The sequence below is a fragment of the Procambarus clarkii genome, chromosome 1 (genome assembly GCF_040958095.1).
Source record: "Procambarus clarkii isolate CNS0578487 chromosome 1, FALCON_Pclarkii_2.0, whole genome shotgun sequence".
Classification (NCBI taxonomy): Eukaryota; Metazoa; Arthropoda; class Malacostraca; order Decapoda; family Cambaridae; genus Procambarus; species Procambarus clarkii.
In genome coordinates, this window is record NC_091150.1 from 38,583,895 (window position 1) to 38,611,167 (window position 27,273).

Here is a 27,273-nt window from a genome sequence, read left to right on the forward strand (position 1 = left end):
TGGGTTGGTACAAAAATAATAATGCAAAAAGGTGCTTAAAGGTTATGGATCTCTTGAAAAACACAACAAAAACACAATATACATATATATATATATATATATATATATATATATATATATATATATATATATATATATATATATATATATATATATATATATATATATATATATATATATATATATATATATATACATATACACACACACACACACACATATATATACATACATACACACACAAACAAAAGGCAATGCAGCCTTACTGCAAGTATGTGCATGCTTAGTTCCCTTGTATGTAGAAGTGCTCACACTTGAAGGCTTTCTGGAAGTGTTGCCAGCACTCACCATAACTCAGGAGTGTCTCATCACAACCTATCACACTGCATGCTTTATTTCTACAACAAGCATAAATACATATTCAATTTTGTCTGTTGATATTGATGAATTGCTTTAAAATTTGGTGGTTGATGAAAAACTAAGTAGCACTACATATATGCAGAAGGGAATGGCCAAGTATTACACAACCAAGTGAGAATAAAGAGAAAGGATTGATAAAGGTCTCCATAGGACTCAACAGTAATAAAGAGAAAGTGAAATCTCAACTATTTATTTAAATGTCTGGTACAGTACTTTACTCATTGATATAGGAACAAACTATACCAAGTGAAAGAACACTATTCAGTAATAAAAAACAAGTTAGCAGAATTTATTCTTGATATTGTCGATTAAGAATGTGTGCAGGATAAACTACAGCTTTATTTCTGTCATTGAAATACAGGCACATTCCCTAATGAAATCTGAGTTATTTATTTATTTCATCAATTATCATACTAACTAGAAAGATTTTCTGAGCTATTCACTTTTGGTGGCCCTACAAGATAAGATTTATGTCCTTAGGACAAGAATCATAATAGTCTGACAGGAGACACTCTCGGCACACCAAGACAGAAAAGGCATGGAAAAAATATAGGTACGTGAGTACAGAGGCACTAAAGAGTACATGAATGAGTACACAAGAATCAGGAGAGCAGCAGAGCAGAATGACACTGCAACTCAAGAAAAGAACTAACCTAAGCTGTTGCACAGCCAGCTATGGAGGAAAACCAGTACGAGACCATGTGATTAAACTGCAAAGACAGGAAAGATCTCTTGGAGAACACAAAGAAGTGTGTGAAGAACTCAACAGGAGGCTCCAGGTCTTCAAACAAGAGCCAGACTGGTATCTAAGTAGGGTTGACAACAGACAACCAGAAACAACACTAGACAGAATTGAAGTTAATGTAGATAAGGTAAAATGATACCTGGAGAACTGGATGTAACAAAAGCAGTAGGACCAGACTAGACCACCATGGGTACTGAATTAAGCTGTAGGGATCTTGTGTTACATACAGGGGGTACCTCGGTTTAAGAATTTAATCCGTTTCTGGAGACAGTTCGTAACCTGAAAATTCGTAAACCGAAGCGAATTTCCCCACAAGAAATAATGGGAAATTAATTAATCCGTTCCTGACTTCCCAAAAACTTCACTTCAAACTAAATTTTATACCTAAGTCACCCAAATCTTAACTACAAAACTATGTTCAAGTTATTACTTACCTTTCCTGATGACTCCTGTTGGCGTATGGAGGGGTGGAGGTGAGGAGGGGGGAGCCGGCTATTTAACCTCAGTTTCGAGGCTGAATGTCAAAAATGTAAAACCCCAGGAGGGAGGGTTGCCGGGGAGCCTCCGGGACTCACTCAGAACAAGGCGTTTCATTACATTCAGTGCAGGTTTTCTGTGGAGAGACCCTCCTTCTCTCAGTAGCTACCTAACCACAGAAGAAAAATAAAAGAGGGACTTACCCAGAAGGCAGCTGCCACACACACCTTAACACAAATTCGAGACAACTAGCTGCAACCTGCGACCCAAAGCAACACACGCCCGACTAGGGCCAGGAACATAAATGAGGTAACGGGTGGCCAGGACCCTATTGAACCTCCAAAATCCTTGCGCTCGAATGTCAGATCAAGACGTATTACCAAAAACAACAGCTAAAGCTGTAAACTCGCGAACGTCATGGGCACGAGGAGAGACCGCAGGATGGCTAGACCTAATAACCCTGTAGACGATCTGGGAGACCCCAAGCCCTGGAACAGGGAAGAAGGGAAACTGGGACAACCCAAAGAGCGTCCCCGGTCACGGAGGCCGTGGCGCACAAATAACGGTGAAGAGCCGCAACCAGACAACACATGATGCACTCCTAGCCGAACCAACTAACCCTTAAACCACGTAATATATATACAGATGATTTCAGTAACAAAACCGAAACCGTGCAATACATTAATAGCCGTTTTAGTGTCTAACGCCTTAATTTAAAAGCCCTGTGTGGGATAGGGGCAGATATAGTGCAACCACGACCAATAGTTGACAGACGCCACCTAGAAAAAAAATCGTGGCCAACATTCTTGGGTGTGAGAGCTTCAGTATTGAGCGAGCCACCAAGGCTGACGCACGCACCATGAGCGCACAGCACTACTGTTCAGTTTGTGACCACAGCATCGCCTAAAAATGTCAAAATATATATGTTCATGCTATTATTTAGCGATGATGATAATATTACAGAAGACCCCTGACTGTGATAAAACTGACCAGGATTCTGATAACAGCAGGATTGTGGTGATATTTAGCGCTGTGCTCCATGGAGGGAGGAGTAATGCTGTGGGAGGGAGGGTGAAGGCGTCATCTGTCACCCTGTGGGAGGGTGAAGACTGTGTGGCCACCTTTTATTGACTGCACTCACCATACCAGCTTAGTGGTTCGCTATGGTGAACACAAATGTAGATACAGTAGTACCTCGGTTTAAGAGTTTAATCCATTCCTGGAGACAGCTCGTATTCCGAAAACTCGTAATCCGAAACTAATTTCCCAAAAAGAAATAATGGGAAATGAATTAATCCGTTCCTAACTACCCAAAAACCTCACTTCAAACTAAATTTTATACCTAATTCATCTAAATAAACCTACAAAACTATGTTCAAATTATTACTTATCCTTGCTGATGAATGCTGTAGGCGTATGGAAGAAGGTGAAGAGGGGGGAGGAGGAGAGGTGTTACTGTTTGGAAGGGATGTCCCCTTCCATTATATCATCAGGCAGTGAGGACCTTTCTGGTGTGCACTCCCTGGCACGTTTTGCCTGCATACCACTAGGTCCTGGTTGTGGTTCACTGCTCGATTTTCTCACAACAAATCTGTCCATGGAAGCTTGTTTTTCCCTTCTTCGCAAGCTGTCTCTGTAGTAAGGCATCACATTGTCATTGAAAATATTAAGGCAACGGCCTATTACAGCTTTCTTTGAGTGAATCTTTTCAATAAAAGTTTGCATCTCTTCCCACATCTGACACACCTTAATTTCTGCAGAAGGGACATTCGCTACTGCCTCATCCTCCTCCACTGGAGAAACATCCTCAGCTGGGTCTTCTTGCTGTTCCTTTTGAAGGGCTTGGAGTTCTTCGGTGGTCAGTTCTTCGTTGTCTACTTCCACCAACTCCTCCACATCATCACCATCTAATTCCAAGCCCATTTGCCGGCCCAGAGTAACAATTTCCTCAACAATAGGTGCATCATTTACAGGCTCAAACCCCTCTCTGTCACACATTCAGGCCACAATTTTCTCCAGCCAGAGATCAGGGTTCTTTGAGTCACTTCTTGCTAGGCTTTGTCAACGAGTTTTAAAGAACTACAAATGTTAAAATGGTCTTTCCAGAACTCTTTGAGAGTGAGATTTGTGGCTTCAGTCACTTCAAAACATTTCCAGAGAAGTACCCTTTCATACAGTTTCTTAAAATTCGCTATGATTTTCTGGTCCATAGGCTGAATTAGAGGAGTGGTGTTAGGAGGAAGGAACTTTATTGTGAGAAATTTACTGTATCTGTGTATCAATTCATCTTCCAATCCTGGAGGATGAGCAGGAGCATTGTTGAGGAGAAGCAGGGTCTTGAGCGGCAAATGTTTCTCCTGCAGATATTTTTCTATGACAGGGCACACCACTTTACTCACCCACTCCGAAAAAAAAATCCTAGTCACCCCATGCCCTTTTATTAGCCTTCCACATCACACACATTTGGTGTTTCTGCACTTTATACTGTTTGAAAACCCTTGGATTTTCAGAATGATACACTAGCAAGGGTTTAATTTTCAAATCGCCACTCACATTTGAACACAGCACAAGCGTAAACCTATCTTTCATAGGCTTGTGTCCGGGCAAGGATTTTTCCTCCTTGGTAATGTATGTCTTCTAGGCAATCTTTTCCAGAACAGTCCTGTTTCATCACAATTAAAAACTTGTTGCGGTAGGTATCCCTCAGCCTCTTTAAATTCTTCAATAAATCGTTCAGCTGCTGGTTTGTCTGAGCTGAATATCATTTGCTCAGTTGATATATGATAATTCTTGTATACATATATAATATGACCGAAAATGTATGATTAATAATTTTAACACAAATTTTCTCAATATTTCTTATGTTTCTCTTCACTGTCGATGGTAATTGAAAAATCAATTCTCCGAAATTAATTTTTATTTCTATTCTGACGCCTGAACGCGTTTCGTAATAACTTATTACATTTTCAAAGACTTTAGTTTACACACACAACTGTAACCTGTAAACACACAAAATACATCCATACTTATACTCTTCTAAATGCCCTTTCTAGATGTAACAGTCACGGAAAGGAGCGGAGGCTTCCACACTGCCGTCTACACTGAGGAAATAAACATAGGAATGTGCCTCAATGCCAATAGTGACTGCCCAGACAGGTACAAGAGGAGTGTTGTCAATGCTTACATCAACCGTGCTCTCAGCCACAGCTCAGGATGGAAGCAAGTCGATGAAGAACTCTGTAGGGTAAGGCAGGTCCTAGTCAACAACGGCTTCTCTAATGGTTTTGTTGAAGACATCATAAAAAGAAAAATGAAATGCCATGCAACCTCTGAAGAGTCAACTAACACAACACATGTACCCCTATTAGATTATTTTACAGGAACTTCTTTTCGACGGCTCATAAAATGGAGGAAAGGGTCCTGAAAGATATTGTTGATAGGAACGTTATCCCTACAGACAGAAATCAGAAAATACAATCGCCAATTTACTTTAAAACCAAAAAAACGGCTAACCTACTCAACCTACTCATGAAAAACTCTTCAGACACCAAGCAGAACACCTTGAAGGAAACCAACGTCGTCTATGCCTTCAAATGCCCACTTGGGGACTGTAAGCCCCCAAAGAACTCAGTATATAGGCAAGACAACAACATCTCTTTCCAGGCGATTAACAATGCATAAACAACAGGGCTCCATCAAGGAACATATAATCTCTTCTCACAACCAGACCATCACCAGAGAAATCTTAACAAACAACACAGAAATCATCGATAGATACAGCAACAATAGGAGGCTCAACATCAGCGAGGCACTACACATCAAAAAGTTAACACCAGTAATCAACAGCCAATTAATGCACAACTATATTCTACCCACTTCAAGACCCCAAACCAATATAGAAGCATCAAGAGGAAGTATGGGCCAATAAGCCTTCTGCAGTTACTTACATTCTTATGTTTTTATACCCATTGGTTTGTGTTCTATCATGTGCAAATGTGAATCACCTAACCCAAAAGTTTTGTACCATATCACCTCACCCAAAGCGAGTATAAGTATGGATGTATTTTATGTGTTTACAGGTTACAGTTGTGTGTGTAAACTAAAGTCTTGGAAAATGTAATAAGTTATTGTGAAATGCGTTCAGGCGTGAGACTAGAAATAAAAAAGAATTTTGGAGAATTGATTTTTCAATTACCATCGACAGTGAAGAGAAACATAAGGAATATTGAGAAAATTCGTGTCAGAATTATTAATCTTACCTTTTTGGTCATATTCAACAACATATGTTTAAAAGAAAGACTGCTACCAAAATATACTAAGATATATAATTGTGTGTATATACTGACTAGAATTTAAGCATCCTCATAATTTTAATTATGGTTTGTTTGCCAGTGGTGCACATCAGGGACTGAGCTTTACTAGCCTTTCCAATTTTAAACATTCTCTGGTACTGCCTAGTGACAAGTTTTTTTGCTTTACACTGAAGCCAATCAGTTACTGGTACACATTCAGTTTTGTGCCCTCAGGTCACATATTAACATCAGACTTGGTTTGTTGTGCCTTTTCTTGTTGCTTGTAGACATGGTTAGGTTATAGCTAGGCCAGGCCCCTCCCTTGACGTATGTGTATGGTGATCAAGAGACCTAGTGATTTGTTTGAGGTTTGTAGAAGTGTACATTAACTCGAAGACATTTTTTCCACCCCTCTGGTGTTATGTTGTAAGTATGTAGCAAGTGACATATCTATGACTGCTGTATTACCACAAGATGATAATTGGACTTCTTTGGTTCTGTTGTCAATTTTTATTGTCTTCTATATTTCCCCACCTAAGTGCAAGACTGGTTTCATCCAAAACTGAGAAGTGTCATGTTTCAGTTGAAACATGACAATTTTTGCTTGAACCTTTATGAACCAAGCATGAAACTTGCTCAGCAATTGCTAGTCTTGGGGACTTTTGCTGAAATTTCAGGTTTGTCTTTCCCGGGTTTAGGCTTTTGCCTCTTCACTACTGGGCTCCAAGGAAACAAAGCTGCAGCAGAGGAAAAAAATTAGATGTTTTTTCTTGCAGAGTGGTAGAGTGTTGGAAGAAGTTAAGTAGGTGGTAGTGGATGCCAAAACCATCAGTAGTTTCAAAGTGTCATGTGACAGAGTACTGGGAAGACTGGACACCACGAGTGTAGCTCTTATCCTGTAACTACACATAGATAATGACACTTATTTTCATTGTGACCACAGGTAATTACCTAAGTTTAATTATTACCCGAGTGTAGTTACAGGATAAGAGCTAAGCTTGGTGTCCCATCTTCCCAGTACAGTACTGTCATATAACATTTTGAAACTACATGGTTTTGGCATCCACCACACTCTCACTTAACTTGTTCCGACAGTCTATCACTGTTTGCAAAAAGAGAACCTTCTAATGTTTTTTGGCAGCTTTGTTTCCTTAGTATGAGAAAATGACCTCTTGTGTGCAAGCAGCGACTGAAACCAAAACTGAGCCAACCACCAAAAAACAAAAAGGACCACCGTCCCTTGGTAGAAGTTTAGTCAAACCAGAACCTGGAGCAACAGCTGGACTAGGGGGTGCAAGAGGTACAGAATCCACCACCATGACCAGCCCGGCCAAAAGACATCCACCATGAGGGTCTCGCAATTGAGGAACGGAGCCACAGAGAGCAAGGAATTGATTCCAAGCCGACACAGTCGCCCCATGCAGGGGTGACTGAACATCTTGCAAAGATATTCAAAGGAGGAAGCATCAATGGTTTACTCAATGGAGATGGGAGAGAGAGAAGTTAGAGAGTCCATTCACAAGGATGTCTGACACTCCTTGAACATGAACAGCACAGAGAACCAAACCCCAAGAATCCAGCAATGAGCTACCCTAAGCATCCAGCTCCAAAGGGCAATAAACCGAAGGGAACTCTCACAGTTCAGGATATTAACCACCAGGGAACAGTCTGAATGGAGCCGGAGCACAGAGCCCAGAGGAATCTGAATCCTTCTCAGAGCATGTCACATGGTTGCACACTTGCCCACCATTCTGTGCATGACAGAACTGATCTGACCAATAGCCCTGGTTGGTTCAACAAGCATTGGTCATGAAACCAGCCGAGCGCCAATGCATCCAAAAACATGTCAAGCAACGGCAGAGGAAGACGCCAAGGAATCAAACCTTGAAGTGGATGCCAGTGATGCAGCAGCTGATGAAGGGCAATCGAGTGCAAACCCAATACTTGCTGCAAAGGTGGAAGGGGGCGGAACATGAGAAATCAGAACACCCCTCAAAGCCACACTCTGCCCAGTGGGAAAACTATGCAGACGAAGTTCAGGTACTCCTCATATCAACTCTAGAAAATGCAGTCACCCAGGGATGCCTCACACCAGAAGGTGGCGGCACTGCAGCCAAAACAGATACACCAGAGGAGGGGAAAGTGACGCTGCCCAAGAATCCCACATAAGGACCAACCAAACCCACACCTGTGATGGAACTAACTGGAACTTCCTGAACTTTACCTGGAATGTGAATCCAGTGAGCTGTGAAGTAAAGTGGAGTGTTACCTGCTCTCTGTACCTCTGGGATAGGGTTGCCAAGTTCTGGCTCTGGTCCCCAGCAGGCCAAACAAAACTCAATGGCTGATGTAACCTAGTAGTAGGGAGCCACAAGGGGGGCTCACTAAGAAAAGTGAAAAACAAACTAGTGACAGTAAAAATCAGTACTGTATACCTATATTTGTGGCAACTAATTCTGCCTGGAAAACCTCCACAGAGCATCTCATCCATCAGTGCCTGAGAGTTTTAATAACATTACAAGATTTCCTGTCTCCACCACAGCCAGAGCAAGCTACGTAATTTTTTTTCCGTTATCAGGTAATACATTTTAACAACATTATGCAGATAAAATTTGGGGGATTATTTTTCCCCGTGCCCATCACAGAGATGTGAAGTGTAAGAGATGCACAGTGCAGTGATTAATACGTCTCTGGCTGTGATGCGCGCCACCAGTCAAACCTCCCTAGATGAAATAGGCAATTGAAGGGTTAATTCAAATGCCCTTAGTTACCTCCCTTCTCCTATTTGGAGCTTCTTGGGTCTTGTCAGGAAGAATGTGAGCATTGAGGGACCCGGGGTCAGTATTATGGGTGAAATGCTTTGATTTGTTGGTAGGTTAGGGTACTTTACTAGGTTTCAAAGCAAGCAAGGATAAGCAATCCTTGCCCTAAGGATACAGTTAATCTTATCTTAGAGGGCAACTGAATGATTCAAGTTTTTGAAAGGGGCGTCTTATTTTTACTTTAAGTGGTCACTTTACAGCACTATGCTGATTTAGATTTATAAATTGTAAAAACTGTACATCATTTGAAATGAACACAATAATAACTTCTGATTAGCTCAGTTGAATACAACTTACACAGTGCAAGGCAGTAATCACATCTAACATCAAGGAAACCAAACAAGAGACAAACTCTGGCACCAAGACCTTTTACTTGGTTGGTAACTATACCCTGGTAGCTGCTCGGCGAGACACTGCGGGCAATCTCCATCTGTGTATGAGACATCCTGTCAGCATTCCAAGGACCAGGGGTCACACACTGTGGGATGCTCAGTGGATCTTCCATGGTAGCGGGCTTACCCATAACATCAATGGCTGGAAAACAATATGTAACTACAATTAAATTAAATATTTTGGTGATACAGCATCACCAAAAATATACTGTAGTGAGAAGCAGCATTTTTAAGACTGAATTCATCTAAATAAACAAATTCAGAGTTTTTTCACTTGAATGCACCATAAACTAAGATAATTGAAGGTCCCATTTAAAGGGATCATGATAGTTAGTGCATGGTGACACTTTATCAGAGTAGCAAGAAGCTTTACAAATGTTCTTATATCAAGTTATGCTCATGTAGGGATACATTGGAACAAAGTTTAACCCTAAATGGGCAATACATATATAGCTGGGGTGAGTAACTATTGTGGGATGGCTCACCACAGCTATATATAGTTGGGAGTATCACGTAAGATTTAAAAGTTCCATTGCTACACGGGGTTCACATCAGTTTCCTCAGGGCTCTAGTAAACAAACGCCATTTTAGAAAAAAATCATGGGCAACATTTCCGGGTGTGAGAGCCACAGTACTGAGTAACCAAGGCTGGCGCATACAGCATGAGCAACCAAGGTTAGCGAACGTAGTTTGAGCTAACAGCACTGCTGTTCAGCTTGTGACATCATCATCTCCTAAAAATGTCAAAATATATATGTAACTGGTATTATTTAGCCATGATAGTATTACAGAAGAGCCTGACTGTGATAAAAAGACTGTACAATGTTCAGATATCAGTGAACACATTGTTGTTCAAGATGTTCACAGCACTAGCCACAGCACACTGCCATTGTTTCACCCATCTAAAAATCTCAAGTTCTCATGTTCCTTTACAAAATAAACTTGTGGAAAATTATTCATTTACAAGATTTAGTGACCAGGATTCTGATAATAGCAGGACTGTGGTGATAATTAGAACTGTACATAGTATGATGGGAGGAGGAATCTTGGTGAGGGAGGGAGAGGTGGCTTCATCTGCTGACTCTGTGTGGCAACCTGTTATTGTCTGGACTTAGCATACCAACTTAGTCGTTCGCTATTGTGAACACAAATGTAGATACTGTATTTATATATAACATGTGTGTATATAGTGTAATAGCAGCAAAATGAGTATGTTGTGAGGAGCCATTTTGATGAGGGAGATAGCATTGTCTGCTAGCTGCTGTGTGATTTGTCATGCACTGTATGGTGGCCCTATGCTGTTTGGACACTATACCAGCTTAGTTGTACAGTTATGGTGAATAAAATATGTAGATACTTATATATAACATGTGTATATAGTGTAATAAAACCACAAATAGTATTGTGGGAGGAGGAATGTTGGCAAGTGAGGTGTTGAAAGATGGAGGGAGGTACCGTCTGCTGGCTGGGTGTGGCAGCCCACTCTTGTTGTTTGGGCTCACCATACCAACTTAGTGGTTTGCAATGGTGAACAAAACATGCAGATACTTATATAATGTGAGTATATAGTGTAATAACAGCAAAACTATTTGTTTATTGTTTTATGAACATAATTGAATCACTAATATGCACACCATACTTTTGAGTATAGCGATGGTTCACACATTTTATTTTATAAATATATCACACTGCATACTATTCAATAATATTACTGAAAAAAAAAATCAAAGACACTGAAATAATTAGGTAATAATATCTTTGTGGCAACTCCCTGCATGACAGCGTGGGTGGAGAAGACCAGCGTGGGACACTTACTCTGTCAGTGCCTCAATTTTGCCAGACTTCCTCACTATATTGCGGCCAAAATATGTCACCTATGCATTTATTATTATTTTTCCCATGATCAGGGAAAACATTTTAGCAATCTTAAGAGGAAAAAATTTGAATTTTTTTCTTGCGCCTGGCAGTGTTGCAGGCTATAATCACAAGTGCTGCCCAGGGGTTAAGGGAGCCAAAACTAAAGAAAATTAATTCACAAATACTTAAGTCTTTCCAAGCCTTTCTTGGCATCACAGAAATCATCAAGAAGCACTCTTGCTAACAATCAGTTTAGCCCACTGGCTGCTACCTCTACTTTACCACCACCAGATGGCAGCTCTCACTCCCTGCCTTTCCCTCTTCTCTCTGTGCCATGCATTGTCACCACACCCTCCTCCCTCTTGCTGTCTCTAGCTCGCTCGCTCTCTGTCTCTGTCTCTCTCTCTCTCTCTCTCTAGCTCATTCAATCTATCTAGCTCATTCTCTCACTAGCTCATTCTCTCTCAAGCTCATGCTCTCTCTCTCTCCCTCTCATGCTGTCTCTTATCTCTCTGCCAAGTAGTGCTTGAAAAGGCTTGAGTGTTTATGAGTAAACTTTCTGCAGTCAATCTGGTCTTAATTTAACTTTACCTCAGTACCTCACTAGCACTAGTATGAACCAGCTGGGACACTTAAAAAACCCTCTAGTGCACGTGTGCCGAGTGTCACCATACCATGATTGTCATGATCCTGTCCAATAGGGTATTCAGTGCTCTTGCCTTTGAGAACATTGAAGGGGAATGTCTATGAACTACATTACTGCATATGTATTGAGAAATTAAAAGGTTTATTGACAGGATACTAATAAAACACACAATAAGTTAATCTAGCTTTAAAATGTGACAACATACTTGTAAGTTAGATTGAGACATGTAATTATCTCAGACACCCATACAAGACAGTGGGCACTACTGTCTTGTATGGGTGTCTTTCCCTTTTTTGCTTTGAGCCACCCAGTCTGGCTCACAGCAACAAAGGGAAAGAGAGAAACAGAGTGGGGAGGTACAGGTGATTGGATAGAAAGGGAGTAGGACAAGCATTTTTTCCATCCTTAGTGAGATAAGCAACTTTTCCATCCTTAGTAGGGTAAGTATCTTTTCCATTCTTAACTAATAGAGGAGCTAATGGGGATCAATGATAAACCCACCAGCAAGTTGAACTGCCAGAACAAAGGAAAATTATCACAAAACACTTAGTAAACCCTCAAATGAAATTTTATTGGAAACTTAATTGCCAAAAATCTCTCTGAATAGTTGTCTAACCTTCACTAATCCAATTACCACCAGGTGGTTGCCTAACTACTCAAAGATCAAGATGAAGAAGCCCTCTCAACACTTGAGCCACAGTACAGCCTAGACATAGGTAGCTGTATTCAGGATGGGAACTGCAAGTTACTGAAGTGTAACTCCAAAAAGGAAACTTCATTACACTCGTTACTTTATTTGAGTTTGTACTCTACAATATTTCTCGGCATACTTATCATGGAGTAGGCAAATATAAAAGCAAAGGACACTTACCAATGTTTGAAACCAAACTCTGTAAATGATTGGACTAGAGACATCAGTCACATAACTACCATGTAAAAGCCACAAAATTTAGCAGATGACATGGAATATCAGAAGGATCTGCTGCTCAGTTCCTACTGGATCTCTGAAGTCCCTAGTACTAATACTGTCATCTGGTGGACACCACACCTGCTAAACTATGAGAAGAGGCCCTATGATGAAAGGCAGACAATTCATTCTTGCCAAGTAACAGCAGTTGTTTGAGTCTTGACAAAATGAATTCATAGATAAAAACCAAGGATTCTCCTCTTTGAAGCAGAGCATGAAGCTCAATATCATTATGTCCAGATGCCAAGATCAATAGAGAGACTGTTTAAAAGAGTACAATCCACAAACAACATGAAACCTATAAAAATGCAGATAAAACCTTCAACACCTTGTCTAAAGTTTAAAGAGGCTCTAACTGAGAATAAACAGATTAAAAATGAAAGATCACATGCCCAATTTTAATAAGGGGCAGCAACGAAATCTAAAAGAAGAGGTTCTGACAAAGCCAATCTATACATGGTGACTGTAACTGGCAAGAGGTGATGCTTTTGAAACCATGTGTGAAAAGCCATCACAACAGGGGCTTGTCATGGGTTGGAACCTACTGTTTAGAGAGAAACTGCAGAAAAGCTTACCACCACTAAATGCTACCACAAAGATATTCAAAGGTATAACATTGTTTGCCACCTTCCTCCCAAACTGCTGATAAAAGTGTGAAGAATGAGTAATCTTTAATTTAAAAAATGTTTGGAAGGTTGGGCTAGGAGCCTAGCTTGACCCTGCAAGCACATCTAGGCGAGTTTATCTAGGCAAGTACAGAATTAAAGAATTATAAACTCTAATTGTGAAGCTCAGCAGAGAGCCAAGAGAACCATCAACATAGGCTTTCCCACCAATCCACTAAAAGAGAGCCTGAGAGAGGACACAACATGAGAAACAATGGAATAAGGTTTGGAATCAGAGCTAATTCAGTTACTAAGAAAGAAAGCATAAAGTCAAGTCCCCTCAACTCCAGTCTAGATGAAGGAAAATGGACAAATGAGAGCTTATAAGGAGAATAAGCCAAGGAGGAAAACTGAGAGAGACAAGCAACTTGATCCTGACACCTGTAGTGGATGCACAAATGCAACTCCAGAAAGAGCATAAAGCTGACAGGAACAGATATACTGTACTGTATCTGCAAATGCTTGGAAGAATAGAATTCCAAGTCCCAAGTCATGTCACTGAAGAAGACAACTCTGACCGAGGTCTTTGACAATAGTGCCAGAGAAGGAGATCTTAAAATGAAAACAGAAGTGAACTGAAGCTGCAAGAGTTGCACGCGATAGATAGCAAATATGCTCAAACAAATTCTTCTACAAGACTTCTGCATGCTATTATCAGCCCAACAGATGTCAAACCAACTTTTCTTTAAAAAAAAGAGAGAGAGAGAGAGAGAGAGAGAGAGAGAGAGAGAGAGAGAGAGAGAGAGAGAGAGAGAGAGAGAGAGAGAGTGATTAACCTCTACCCTGAGTTGATTGGACCACCACTTAGTGGCAGGTTGTGGTGTTGTAAATAAATACCTACTGTAGTTAAGTTGTTGCAGAATTTTGCTTGCCGATTTGAGTATTGCTAAACATTTTCCAATGGGAGGGTAATGTGTTTTGTGACACCTTTTCATCTTATTGTTTTATGGATGGTATACGTCAATAATGAGTTGACCTATGGTTCCCATGTGCTTCCCCCACTCCTTGAAGAGGGACAAAACCATTTAAAAATGTGCTTGTCCCCAGAAGCAGACTGAAGTCATGGGTTCATGGCATATCCAATATGGCCCTATTATGTCAATGCCATAATCTTAGGGGAACCAAAGCTAATTGCCTATAAATAATCTACATATGTTAATTGAACCAAAGTAAAATTGCCATACATAGTTGCCAAAGAGCTTGTAAACCTACATAGACAGTAGTTAACTTTGGAGTCTACAATTGCAACATTTATGAAGAGGAAATGGAAAACTTGAAATAAAGCTTAACAAGGACACAAGCAGTTTACAGGCTTGCCCCAATCAAAATAACAGATTAATATTATTAGTTGTATTGACTTACTGATTATCTTTTTAATAAGAAAATCATCATCAATAAGAAGAGCATTATTGAAGAAAGCTTGGATCATGGCGAGTAACTGGGGTGGTGTAGTCGTCACAATCACTCCAAATACATCCCGAGCTTTCCAAGCATAAGGCTGGGACAGATGTTCCACCTGCAAACAGAACCCAAGAGTGATATGCAGTAAACTTAGAATTTATACAAAAGCAATTAATAAATAAAGGATATAGTAATACAGAAAATCAATAAATGTGATGCATAAGAGATGGCAGAAGAACACATGGGATATGCATTAGACATGCCACTTAAGTGAGAACTGAACTGACATTTGTAAATCAGAGTTCTCCTATGAATGCAGCTATAGTAGTTATACCCTTCAGTAGACTCCTAGGCTAACACAGTCTTTGGCTCATGAGAATAAAAATAAAGAGCTGACAACAGTGTAGAAAAATCAAGTCTTCTCTCGATGGAGTTTCTTTATAACACAATTTCTCTCATATGTGTGATCCATTTAATTGATATCTCTGTAACCTTCATCTATATTAACATAAATCTTCACATTTCTCAATCATGTCACTTTTCTGTGTTCACAATTCCTATCAACATTATGCTACTTAGCCAATTTAAAATTCCTATTTCTGTAAAGGGTGCTCATATTTCAGTCAGATTCTTTTAAAGAATTAATACTGCCTCTGTTTCTACAATTTCTTAAATCAATTCCTATGAAACATGGATTAGGGCATCTATTAAAACTAAAATAAATCTTATTTTCTAAGACTAACAGTTCTTTAACCCTTTAACTGCGCGGCCTCCAAATATGATACCCCCCAGTGCGCAGGAAATAAAATATCTGGAAATTTTTTTTCTGTTTTTAAAGTGTCAAAAACCCTTCCTGAGTAAGGGTATAGTAACAATAGGTCGATATTTTAAGTACTTTAGCTGCTATGGGGTCCGTAAGTTCGTGCGTGACGTCGTCATTCTGTGGTCGCCTGTGGCATATGCCCCGGGGCCGGGTAGGGCGCTTGGGGCAGGATGCGCGAGTTGCCGCGAATATATTATAGTTCATTTTCTGCGCACAGTTCCAAATACATTTTATATGCTTCTACGTGACAATCCTATGTATAATGAACACGTACACTATATTATGGCAGTAGAACATTCGTACTGTCCGAAGACACTGTGTTACGTGCATGACACGTGTACACATATCCGGCACATATTTCCATTGTATTATGCTAATCTATGTATATATACAGTCTATTAACACACTATCACACACTATATACATTCACCATTAACACACTCAGAACTCCACAAGTGTCAACTGCCACACCCTCACTCCTCCAACATCCAGTCTCTCCCTCACTCCTCCAACATCTTACTCGCCAACATTGCTCCTCCCACCATACTGTTAATTGTTTGTATTGCACTATTTACACATGTTATGTATACCTATCTACATGTTTTATTCACCAGAACTATGCAAGTAAGCCAGTATTGTGTCCAAACTTTACAGTGGCCACCATACACTGCATGGGAAATCACACAGCAGCCAGCAGATGACGCTACGATTACGTCACCTCCCTCACCAAAATAACTCTTCCCAACATACTACTGTTGCTGTTACTACACTATATACACACATTGTATATACCCATGTACAAATGTGTTCACCATAGCAAACCACTAAGCTAGTATGATGAGCAAAACAAAAGTAGCTGCCACACAGTGAGGCTACCTCGATTCTCTCCCTTGCTCCCTCACCACAATTACTCCTCCCACAATGCTACGCACAGTGCTTATTATCACCACAATCCTGCTGTTATCACAATATTGGTCACTAAATCCTGTAAATACATAACTGACCACAAGTTTATTTTGTAAAGGAACCTAAGAAGTTGTTTGAAGATTCCTAGATGGACAAAATAATGCTGTGGTGCTGTGGCTAGCGCTGTGAACATCGTGAACAGCATTGAATCACTAATATTTGAACATTGTACCCAGTCATTATCACACTCAGGCTCTTCTATAATACTATCATGGCTAAATAAAACAAGTTATATATATATTTTGACATTATTAGGCAATGCTGTGGTCACAAGCTGAACAGCAGTGCTGTGAGCTCATGCTGCATGCGCCGGCCTTGGTTGCTCACTCACTACTGAGGCTCGCACACCCAGGAATGTGGACCATGAATTTTTTTAAAGATGGCGTCTGTTTACAAGAGCCCTGAGGAAGCTGATGTGAACCCCATGTAGCTGGGGAAAGTTTTGAATATAACGTGAAAAATACAAATACCTGGAGACACATAACACACCCCAGACGTGGGCCTGCAGGCGCGTTGCGCAGTTAGAGGGTTAACTACAATATATATACACTATACATACAAAAGTTCAAGTGAAAAAAAAGCAAATGCAAATTAAGAAAGAATAATAATAATAATAATCTACTGCGAATAAAAAATGCATACTGCACACACAGAACTGCTTTTACCATAACATGATAATCAACAGGAGGCTCATCATCTCTATCTCTGTAAGTAGCTTCAAGAAGAACTGTGATTGTTCCCGAGGCATCTGAGTGTTCAGTGCTATAGGTCCCATTTTCATTGGCTGCCTGTAATTGATATTTGCATGAAGGGCTGCTAGGGTTGTCAGAAGAGGTGAGGAAGAGGGTCCACCGCTGTAGGTCTACACATTGCTGCAAATATACGAGATAAGTATTACTAGTCTAAATTGTTAATAAAACCAGCGTTGAATGTAATTAAATGCCTCTTTCTGGTTGAGCCCTGGTGGCTCCCTACAGCTATCTTGCTGAGATGGCTCCCCACTATTATGTCACATCAGTCACAGGAGTCCTCTTTGGCCATCCGGGTACCAGAGCCAGAACCTGGCTTACTTAACAGAGGTGCACAGGGAGAAGGAACTATTATCGTCATCCCACCAGAGAAAGAACTATTATCGTCATTCCACCAGAGAAGGAATAGCAAGTTTGAAGCTTTACAGACAACTGCATAGAAAATGAATCACAGAAACAGCCAAACGACCCAGTAAATTTATTCAGGAGAATGAGCAAATCACTAATAAGTGGCAACCCATTAGTACCAATGCCCACCTTCAGGCAGCCTGGAGCCTTGACTCATGCTTGCTCCAACCCACAGTTTAGAGCTTATGGAAACCCAACTGATGAACCTGGTAGAGAGAGAGCAAGTCAGGGAGCCACCAGGTTAGTTTAGTTTTTAGTTTAGTTCACTTATTATGCACCTCATACCCATCTTGTGGGCAGTGGTGGAAAGGGTTACAGAGGCACATAATAAGCTCAGGGACTGAACCCCACAATTCATTTAGTTAAAAAAGTTACAATCTTTATGAGCTAGTTACAAAATTCAATACACATCGTCACATCATCAATGGGTTCGAGATTGACCTCAAGACAGTTTCTAAATTAAGCAACTGACATGTGGAGAGCAAGTGTCACAATTAATATGTTTGTCCTGCACACCACCCCCCATCCAGTGGGCAGCGGTGGATAGGTTACAATCATTTAGTTACTACCTACAGTTAGCAAACTGAGGATATTTGGCTAAAATTTCTGGAAGCAGATCATTTTGAATGAAATATTTACACATCTCTGGAATATTGGTTATAGAATTGTCTCTGAATTCACATATCTTTTTGCACTCCATCACAGTGACGGAGGGTGTGCGAATAATTTTGTTGACATAGTTTACATTTGGTCAGGTCTACATCAGCAGGTAATGAGAATTCCCAGAGATACAATACTTGTAACCAAGTCTAAGCCGAGCAGTAGTAACATCTAGAAGTCTGCTGATTTTAATGCATGAACCATAGATGTCTGGCTCCACTTGCATGATAGTATGATGATAGATGAAATTACTGGTGTCAATTTAACTTTGCCTCAGATCTACAAGATTTTTTGAAGTTCTTGGTGTACTATTGCTCTCAGACTAATTTTTACAGATGACAACAAAGAAATGCGTGAAATACTGAAACTTCGGTACAATTCTGTTTTCAGTGAACCCCTGACTATATTGAAGATCAATGATCCAAATGAAATCTTCATGAATGCGATACCAACATCGAACCACATATCAGATGTCACCCTAACCTCACTGGACTTTGAAGTAGCCATAGACAGCATGCCCAAGTACTCTGCACCAGGCCCAGACTTGTAGAATTCTATATTCATCAAGAAGTGCAAAACACCACTATCACAGGCCATAAACATCTTTTGAGGGCTAGATACTAGTGTCATCCCTGCCATACTTAAAACAGGGGAGATCACGCCACTTCACAAAGGAGATAGTAAAGCAGAGGTAAAAAATTATAGACCAATAGCACTAACCTCACACATCATAAAAATCTTTGAAAGAGTGCTAAGAAGTAATATTACATATCATATGGAATCACAACATCCACATTACCCTGGATAAAACGGATTCAGAATAGGGCGCTCCTGCCCCTCTCAGTTGCTTGATCACTATGACATGGCCTTAGCTGCCATGGAAGACAAGCAAAATGCAGATGTAATATACACAGACTTTGCAAAAGCTTTCGACAAATGTAACCATGGTGTTATTGTCCACAAAATGCATGCAAAAGTTATTTCTGGCAAAGTAGGGAGATGGATCTTCAACTTACTAGCGATCCGAACGCAGAGTGTAATAGTCAACACAGTAAAATCTGGATCATCTAATGTAAAAAGCTCAGTTCCCCAAGGTACTATACTTGCTCTGGTAATTTTTCTCATCCTAATATCAGACATAGACAAGGATACAAACTACAGCACTGTATCATCATCTGCAGATGACACTAGGATTTTCATGCAAATAGACAATATAGAGGACACGGCAAACCTCCAATTGGATATAAATCGGATCTGTCAATGAGCCAAAGATGTTAATATGATGTTCAATGAAAATAAGTTATAGCTCCTGCGCTATGGAAAAAATTTAAATTTAAAAATGGAAACCATGTATAAAAACGGAATCAAATGACACTACAGAACAAAAAAACTAGCGTTGAATGTAATGAAACGCCATTTTTCTGGGTGAGCCCTGGAGATTACCTGGAGCTTATCAGGCTAATGTATGTTATATTAGACCAGGACATTAGCTATGGAGTTCAGACCTACCAGGGACCAGCACCAGAACCTGGCCCCTTCAGAGAGGTTTCAGGGAGCAATGGCCCTGGAAAACCCCTTTGTGATTGGGGGTTTTCCTTATCTGCCATCGACCGGGGTTAGGCACCCAGAAAGGTAGGCATAACAAAACAAACCCCACATGGTAAGAAACTAACAACAAAAAACAGAGGTAGAACTCTCTACAATCCCAAGGAAACAAGCAAACGTAACACACTCCTGCCACGCTGCTCATCCTTGCAGCCCTAGCCAACCTAGCACGTTGCAGCAACCTAAACTGAGCTTGTAACGCAAATACCGCCTGTACTCCGAACAGTAAGGACATCAGGAGAGTACTGGAGAACAAGCAGAGAATAGAACTCGCAAGACTCTGGGTCAACATGTCAGGGACCCAACAGGCAACATGACAGGTAAAAGTGGCGACTGTCACCCTGAGACAAGGGCACAGCAACCATCGAACCCGTACAAGACGGGATGGAACCCGGAAGACACATCCTAATGGTCCACAGAGCCCTGACAGGGTTTTTCAGGGGCCCGTAGTCTGACTGCTATGGGAAGCCCAGGCAATGTCAGGGGCGCCTGACAGCTGAGTGGACAGCGCTTCAGATTCATAGTCCTGAGGTTCCGGGTTCGATCCCCGGTGGAGGTGGAAACAAATGGGCAGAGTTTCTTTCACCCTGATGCCCCTGTTACCTAGCAGTAAATAGGTACTTGGGAGTTAGACAGCTGCTACAGGCTGCTTCCTGGGGGTGTGTAACAAGGAGGAGGCCTGGTCGAGGACTGGGCCGCGGGGACGCTAAGCCCCGAAATCATCTCAAGATAACCTCAAGAAAGCTAACAAGGGGTAGATGCAACACTGAAAACCCCTGCAATGTGTACAAGCACAGGGGACCTAGCATAGGGCCACCAAACATTATCAGTGGAACTATAGCCACACTAGGCAAACCCCCACCAGGCAAATGAAAATAAAACAAAAGAAAAACCTCGCAAAAGTACACCATCCCCAGAGGAAACAGGAACCGGTCACCGCATAGGTGGCAAGTCGTGCAACACTTTGACGCTCTAACCAGCACAAAACAAGTCCCTACCCAAGGCCAAACAAGGGCCCCAAGCCCTAGCTGGCCCCAAGGGTGAGGCAAAAGCTGAGCAGCAAGAACCTCTACGTGAATAGTTCCCGAACGCCCCAGAGAAGATAACCCTGTCATGCCAACCCGTTCCTCTTAAAAATAATGTCACTTTTCGCTCATATGCACGCTATGGCCAAATTTGGATGTAATTTGAAATGAAATCGACTCACAAAAGTGACGTACTGTTCCATTTTCTGTTTGAGTTGTCCGGCTTACTCGGAACGCTTAGGAGAGGAAACTTTCAACTAACGTTTTTCATAACGTTTTGAAACTTTATGAGAATTTCCTGCCCACCTAACCTATCACAGGACCCTTAACTTACTGTTGTTGAAAAAAAAATCCCAATTTTCATTTTTTTTTTCATTTTCAAATTACGTCTACTTTCGGCCATACGGGCAAACGGCCAAAAGCGACGTTATTTTTCAGAGGACAGGTTAGTCACGCAGGGGCAGTACTTTCAGGACGCTTAGGGAAGGAAGCCCCTAAAGCGCATGCAGCTCCAGCACTGATGAGGAATACCTGGCTACCGCACAACACAAAAACACAGCAGTGAGGAGTGCCATGAAGGCAAACACCACCTAGGAAACTGAGGCCAGAGAAGCGCCTGTCCCGGTTGACATTAGCTTACGAACTGGAATGCTTTGCAGCCGACACAGTGAGGTCCGGGGACCCCCCCCCTCCAGGAGGGGAGGGCAGCGCAGACAAGCGGCACGGCAGGAGTGTGTGTTACGTTTGTTTGCTTGTTTCCTTGGGATTGTAGGGATTTCTACCTCTCTGTTCGATTTTTTGTTGTTAGTTTCTTATCATGTGGGGTTTGTTTTGTTATGCCTACCTTTCTGGGTGTCTAACTCCGGTCGATGGCAGATAAGGAAATCACTCCAGGGTCATTGCTACCTGAAACCTCTCTGACGGGGCTAGATTCTGGCGCTGGTCCCTGGTAGGTCTGAACTCCATAGCTAATGTCCCGGTCTAATGTAACATACATTAGCCCGATAAGCTTCAGGGAGCTGTAGGGGCTCCCCTCAGAAAAGCAATGTAAAGGATCTAGGAGTAATCGTTGTTAGAAGACCTTAGCTTTACAGAACACCATGAAGTATCTGTCACAACTGCCAGAAAAATGACAGGTTGGATAATAAGGACCTTCCAAACAAGGGATGCCATACCAATGATGATACTTTTCAAGACACTAGTGCTCTCTAGGGCTTTATATTGTTGCACTCTAACAGCCCCATTCAGAGCCGGAGAAATTGCTGACCTAGAGACCATGCAAAAATCCTTCACCGGTAGAATCCACTATAAGTCATCTTAATTACTGGGACCAATTAAAAGTTCAAAAACTGTATTCTCTAGAGCGCAGGCAAGCGTTACATAATAATCTACACATGCACATGGAAGATATTGGAGCGACTGGTTCCAAACCTGAACACAGAAATAACATCACACGAGACCAGTAGGCATGGTAGGATGCGCAAAATACCCCCGTTGAAAAGAAGAGGTACAATAGGTACGCTGAGGGAGAACTCTATCAACCTGAAGGCCCAAGACTTTTCAACACACTCCCGCTACACGTATGGAGCATAACTGACCAGCCTCTCACAGTGTTCAAAAGAGAACACGACAAACAATACCAAGAATACTTTATCAACCAGGCTGTGATTCATACGTCAGGCTGCAACCAGCCGCATCCAACAACCTGGTTGACTAGACGATCAACCAGGAGGTCTGGTCAGAGACCGGGCAGTGGGGCTGTTGATCCCTGGAAGCTACACAAGATAGCCACAAACTATGTACTGTATACCATTTTCAGCCTATATGTTTTCCCACCCAATATGGTTCCTATTAATTTGGCCACTTTGTATACTCATGCAAAGCATTAGCAGAAATAAAATAAAGGTTTGGTATTTTTTAGAAATGAATCAAAGGAAATGAGTTTTAGAATTATCAAAACCAATTAGCAAAACATATACTGACAACCTGACACCTCTGCTAATGATCCATGTAGAACATAATCTATCAAGGTCAACAATTATAACTAAATCTGGTGCCCTAGCTAGGTTTCTCCACTTTATTTAACTTAATAAAAATCAATAATGAAATAAAACTATAAGCATGTTTGTAAAGAGGAATTCAAATACTGTACTATGTACAGCACTTGACTTTCTTCACCTTTAAGAAATAAATATTAAGTGAAAACCTCTAATAAATGTTACAGAATGAAAAAAACTGTAAAAGGGAGAACATGGGGACATTACTGTGGCATGAACAATACACACAGACTCAGTAGTAAGCTGCAGTCTAACAAAAGAACATCAAACAGCACACTTAACACTATCAATTTCATGGCATGCCAAAACTTTATGATTTGGTGCACAAAATACAGTTACCCTTCACTACACCTGCCACTAAAGTATTTATATCATGAGGTAGATAAATCCAAAAGCGTAAACCAAACAAAAATATAAATTAGTCGGCTGGATAAAATATACCAACACACCAACCTTAGGGGAGATTATGACTGCCTGTTTATTGTTGTCACGCCATAGCTGCTGTCCCAAGGTGCCTTCATTGCTGTTCTGACAAAATGGGGAGCTCCCACATGGCTCGTTCACTGTTACCCCGCCTGCTCAACAAGGAATCAATTGTCATAATAGTCAAATTCACAATGACAAGCATTTTCTAACATAAATGTTTCATCAAATAGAACCAGGGTTGAATGTAATGAAACACCATTTTCTGGGCAAGCCCCGGAGGCTCCCTGAAGCTATCAAACTGACATGTGGCATATTAGTTTGGTGCCATCAGTCCTTGGAGTTCGTGTGCCTATCATGGACCACGAGCCAGAACCTGGCCCTCTCAGAGAGGCGAAGGGAGCAATGGCCATATGAGCTCTCTATATTCAGAGTTTATCATATCTGCCATCGACCGGGGATACCACCAGAAAGGTAGGCAAACAATTACAAACCTCTAACTGGTTAAAATTGCAACCTACGTTCGAAAAGAGCCAAAGATTCCCCCCACCCCAAAAGAAAACGATGAAACAAGCAACACGTCATCCAACTAGCATGCCCGCTCATTAGCACCCCCACCTCCCCCGATGGGAGAAGGGGACCCCACTCATTTGAGCCGGCCATATTACCCTCAGTTAGGAGAATGATGAAAACCGCCGACCAGACGGGGGAAGGGGAGGTTGTCAAGGCTCGCCCAGAAAATGGCGTTTCATTACATTCAACGCTGTTTTTTGGGGGAGCCCCATCAGCTTCCTGAAGCTGATGGGGCTTATCTACCCAAAGATAAGTAAAAACAGGGACTTACCAGGGAGGCGGCAGCACCGCAAGTTTCACGATGAAGATGCGACAACTGGCCGCGACAGACATCCCAAGGCAACACAAGGCCGCAGAGGGCCCGGAACGTCGACGAGATATCTGGCAGCCAGGACCCTGTTCGATTTCCAAAACCCCCGCTCCCAAATATTGACCAAGGACATGTTACAAAAGACAGCAGCAAGAGCTGCATACTTCATACTGCATACATGTAAGGTAATGCAACTAGGTGGTGGAAACAGGAGGCCAGACACAGGATACCGAATGGAAGATGAAGTCCTTCATGAAACGGAGAGAGAAAGATCTAGGAGTTGATATAATCCCAAACCTGTCTCCTGAAGCCCAAATCAAAAGAATAACAGCAGCGGCATATGCAAGGCTGGCTAACACCAGGACTGCCTTCAGGAACCTGTGTAAGGAATCCTTCAGAACTTTGTATACCACATACCTAAGACCAATCCTGGAGTATGGGGCCAGGCACAAGACGAAGCTGGAAAAAGTTCAGAGGTACAGTATGCCACTAGGCTAGTCCCAGAACTAAGAGGCATGAGTTATAAGGAAAGGCTGCATGAAATGCACCTCACATCACTGGAAGACAGGAGAGCTCAGGAAGACATGATCACTACCTACAAAATTCTCAGAGGAACTGACAGGGTAGATAAAGATAAACTGTTTAACACTGGTGGTATGCGAACAAGGGGACACAGGTGGAAACTGAGTACCCAAATGAGCCACATGGATGGAACTATGTGGGTGTATGTAGGAAGAACTTTTTCAGTGTTAGAGTAGTTAACAGATGGAATGCATTAGACAGTAATGTGGTGGAGGCAGACTCCATACACAGTTTCAAATGTAGATATGATAGAGCTCAGTAGGCTCAAGAATCTGTACACCAGTTGATTGACAGTTTAGAGACGAGACCAAAGAGCCAGAGCTCAACCCCCGCAAGTACAACTAGGGGAGTATCCTCACATCACATCATGCCCCTCACATCATGGGCACATGGGTAGACTGCAGACTGATTAGACTTGATAACCCTGTGGACAACCTGAGAGATACGACCCCTGGAACAGGGAACCAGGGAAACTGGGTCTACCAAGAGCACATTTACTTGCGCTGAACCAGTAGCGCACAGGTATCAACATAAAGCCACACCAGACACAAAACATGATGCACCCTCGGCTAAACCAACCAACATCAACAACCCACGGACCCCTCCGGAAACCAGTCGTCTTAATTCTTCACCAGAAAAGGAGGAGAAGGCTGCAACCAAAAAAAACGACCCCCAAAACCAAAAGAGTAGAAACCCCTGCAACAGAGAAGAACATGAAGCTCTGTCACCCGACCCCAAGAGGCCAAAGCCAACAAAAACAAAGCCTCGAGAAACAATCCTGGACCGAGAAGAGAGAAATGCGAGCACCCGGTCCAAAGACCAACAAAACTTGGGCAGTGCATGAGCAAACTAGAGGTGAAAAAACACACGAGAGAGCTTGTGGAATGAAGCAGAAGTAACGTCCACCCTGAATGCAAGCTGGAGCAGATCCACTAGCGCCTCACAATAAGAAGCGACAGTATTCAGCATAAGATGTCGGTCTTGAAACAGCCAAGCAAATAATTACAAGACAACACAAACAGAAGATAACGTACAAAGAGAAATGAAGTGGCAACAAGAAGGGCAAGAGACTTCATACTGTCACCGAGAAGACCGGAGGTGGGACACCATGAGAGAAGCCACCTGATCACTATACAAGTGGTGATACACATGCGTCAAAAATACCAGATGCAAAGAGCGGAGGAGTAGATCAAACCAGCAAGGTACCTCACCAGCCTGATCTGTTGAAAAAAGGCAGAGCTGCAGAAAACGTCCCGGGTTTGGACACCGAGCAAGCAGCGACTGAAACCATGGCTGGGCCAGCCACCATGGAGCCAGAAGGAGAACCCTCCCCATATAGGACTCCAGCCAAGCCAGAACCTGAAGCAACAGCTGGAAAGGGGGGAAGAGGTACAAATACCCCCACCTTGACCAGGGGAGCCACATACACTGGAAGATGCCATGACCACGCCGACGCAAAGAGGTACACCTCCGAGGGCCAGAATGAATGCCAAAGCCTGATGGAACGACGGAGCCAAGCTCCCCTGGCTGGGTTGGTGAGCACTGGTCACAAAGCCCCAGCCGAGAGACGAGGCGTCCTTGAACACATCGAGTGAGGGGTTCTGGAAGCGCCAAGGCACTGCACTCTGAAAAACCTGAAAAGAAAGCCAGTGACACAGCAACCGACAAAGGCCCCGGGGGACAAACCCAGCAGTTGTGAGAGCGGCAGAAGGGACAGCCGCGAAGAAGTCACAACAGATGTCGTAGCCTGAAGCCAAACCCAACCCAGTGGGTAAACCAGCGCGGCGAAGTTTAAATTACCACACAGCTGCTCAAGCAACTGCCGAGTGACCCGGGACCCCCTCAAGAACAGCCGAGGGCAAGAACTGATACCTGCAGCCGGAGCAATATCGCAGGAGGGAGACACACACACGCCCAGCCAAGTCCGATTCAAATGGGATTTCTTCCAGTTCACCAGGAACCCAAACCCGGTGAGTTGGGAAATAATCAAACCCCTGATGAGCAGACAAGCAGACTGGTTTGTGTGGGCTCCCAGCCAGTCGTCGATGTAGGCCAAACCTCGAACACCTAGCAGATGTAGACGGGCCACCACAACCCGGGTAAGACAAGTGAAATGCGAGATACCAGATTCAGCCTGAAGGGAAGGCAACGAAGGTGGTAAGCTCGCTGCCCCACCACGAAACCTAACCAGTCCCAGAACCCTGGATGAATAGGGAAGTGCCAATACGCATCCCGGAAGTCCAGACACACCATCCAAGAGCCCGGTTCCAAAAGAAGCTAGACCTGGGACAGAGTGGTCATCCAAAAGAGGGGGCAAGGAATCCAGCGGTTTAGACGGGACAAGTCCAGGATGAATTGAAGATCCGCACAGTCCCATTTTAGAACCGGAAACAAGCGAGGGACGAAGT

At 42.3% G+C, this 27,273-nt stretch overlaps 1 protein-coding gene across 5 annotated transcripts in view; it reads right to left on the minus strand.

Annotated features, from left to right (window-relative positions):
• The window catches only part of LOC123770042 (microtubule-associated protein futsch), a 128,509-nt gene that overhangs the window by 89,977 nt on the left and 11,259 nt on the right, over window positions 1–27,273 (minus strand). For all 5 annotated transcript variants that reach the window (XM_069335849.1, XM_045761771.2, XM_069335702.1 and 2 more), the window contains exons 3-6: window positions 23,431–23,552; window positions 17,139–17,345; window positions 14,646–14,799; window positions 9,147–9,290 (exon numbers count right to left, since the gene is read on the minus strand). In XM_069335849.1, the coding sequence (XP_069191950.1) occupies window positions 9,147–9,290; window positions 14,646–14,799; window positions 17,139–17,345; window positions 23,431–23,552 (627 nt within the window). The remainder of the gene's footprint in view (window positions 1–9,146; window positions 9,291–14,645; window positions 14,800–17,138; window positions 17,346–23,430; window positions 23,553–27,273) is intronic.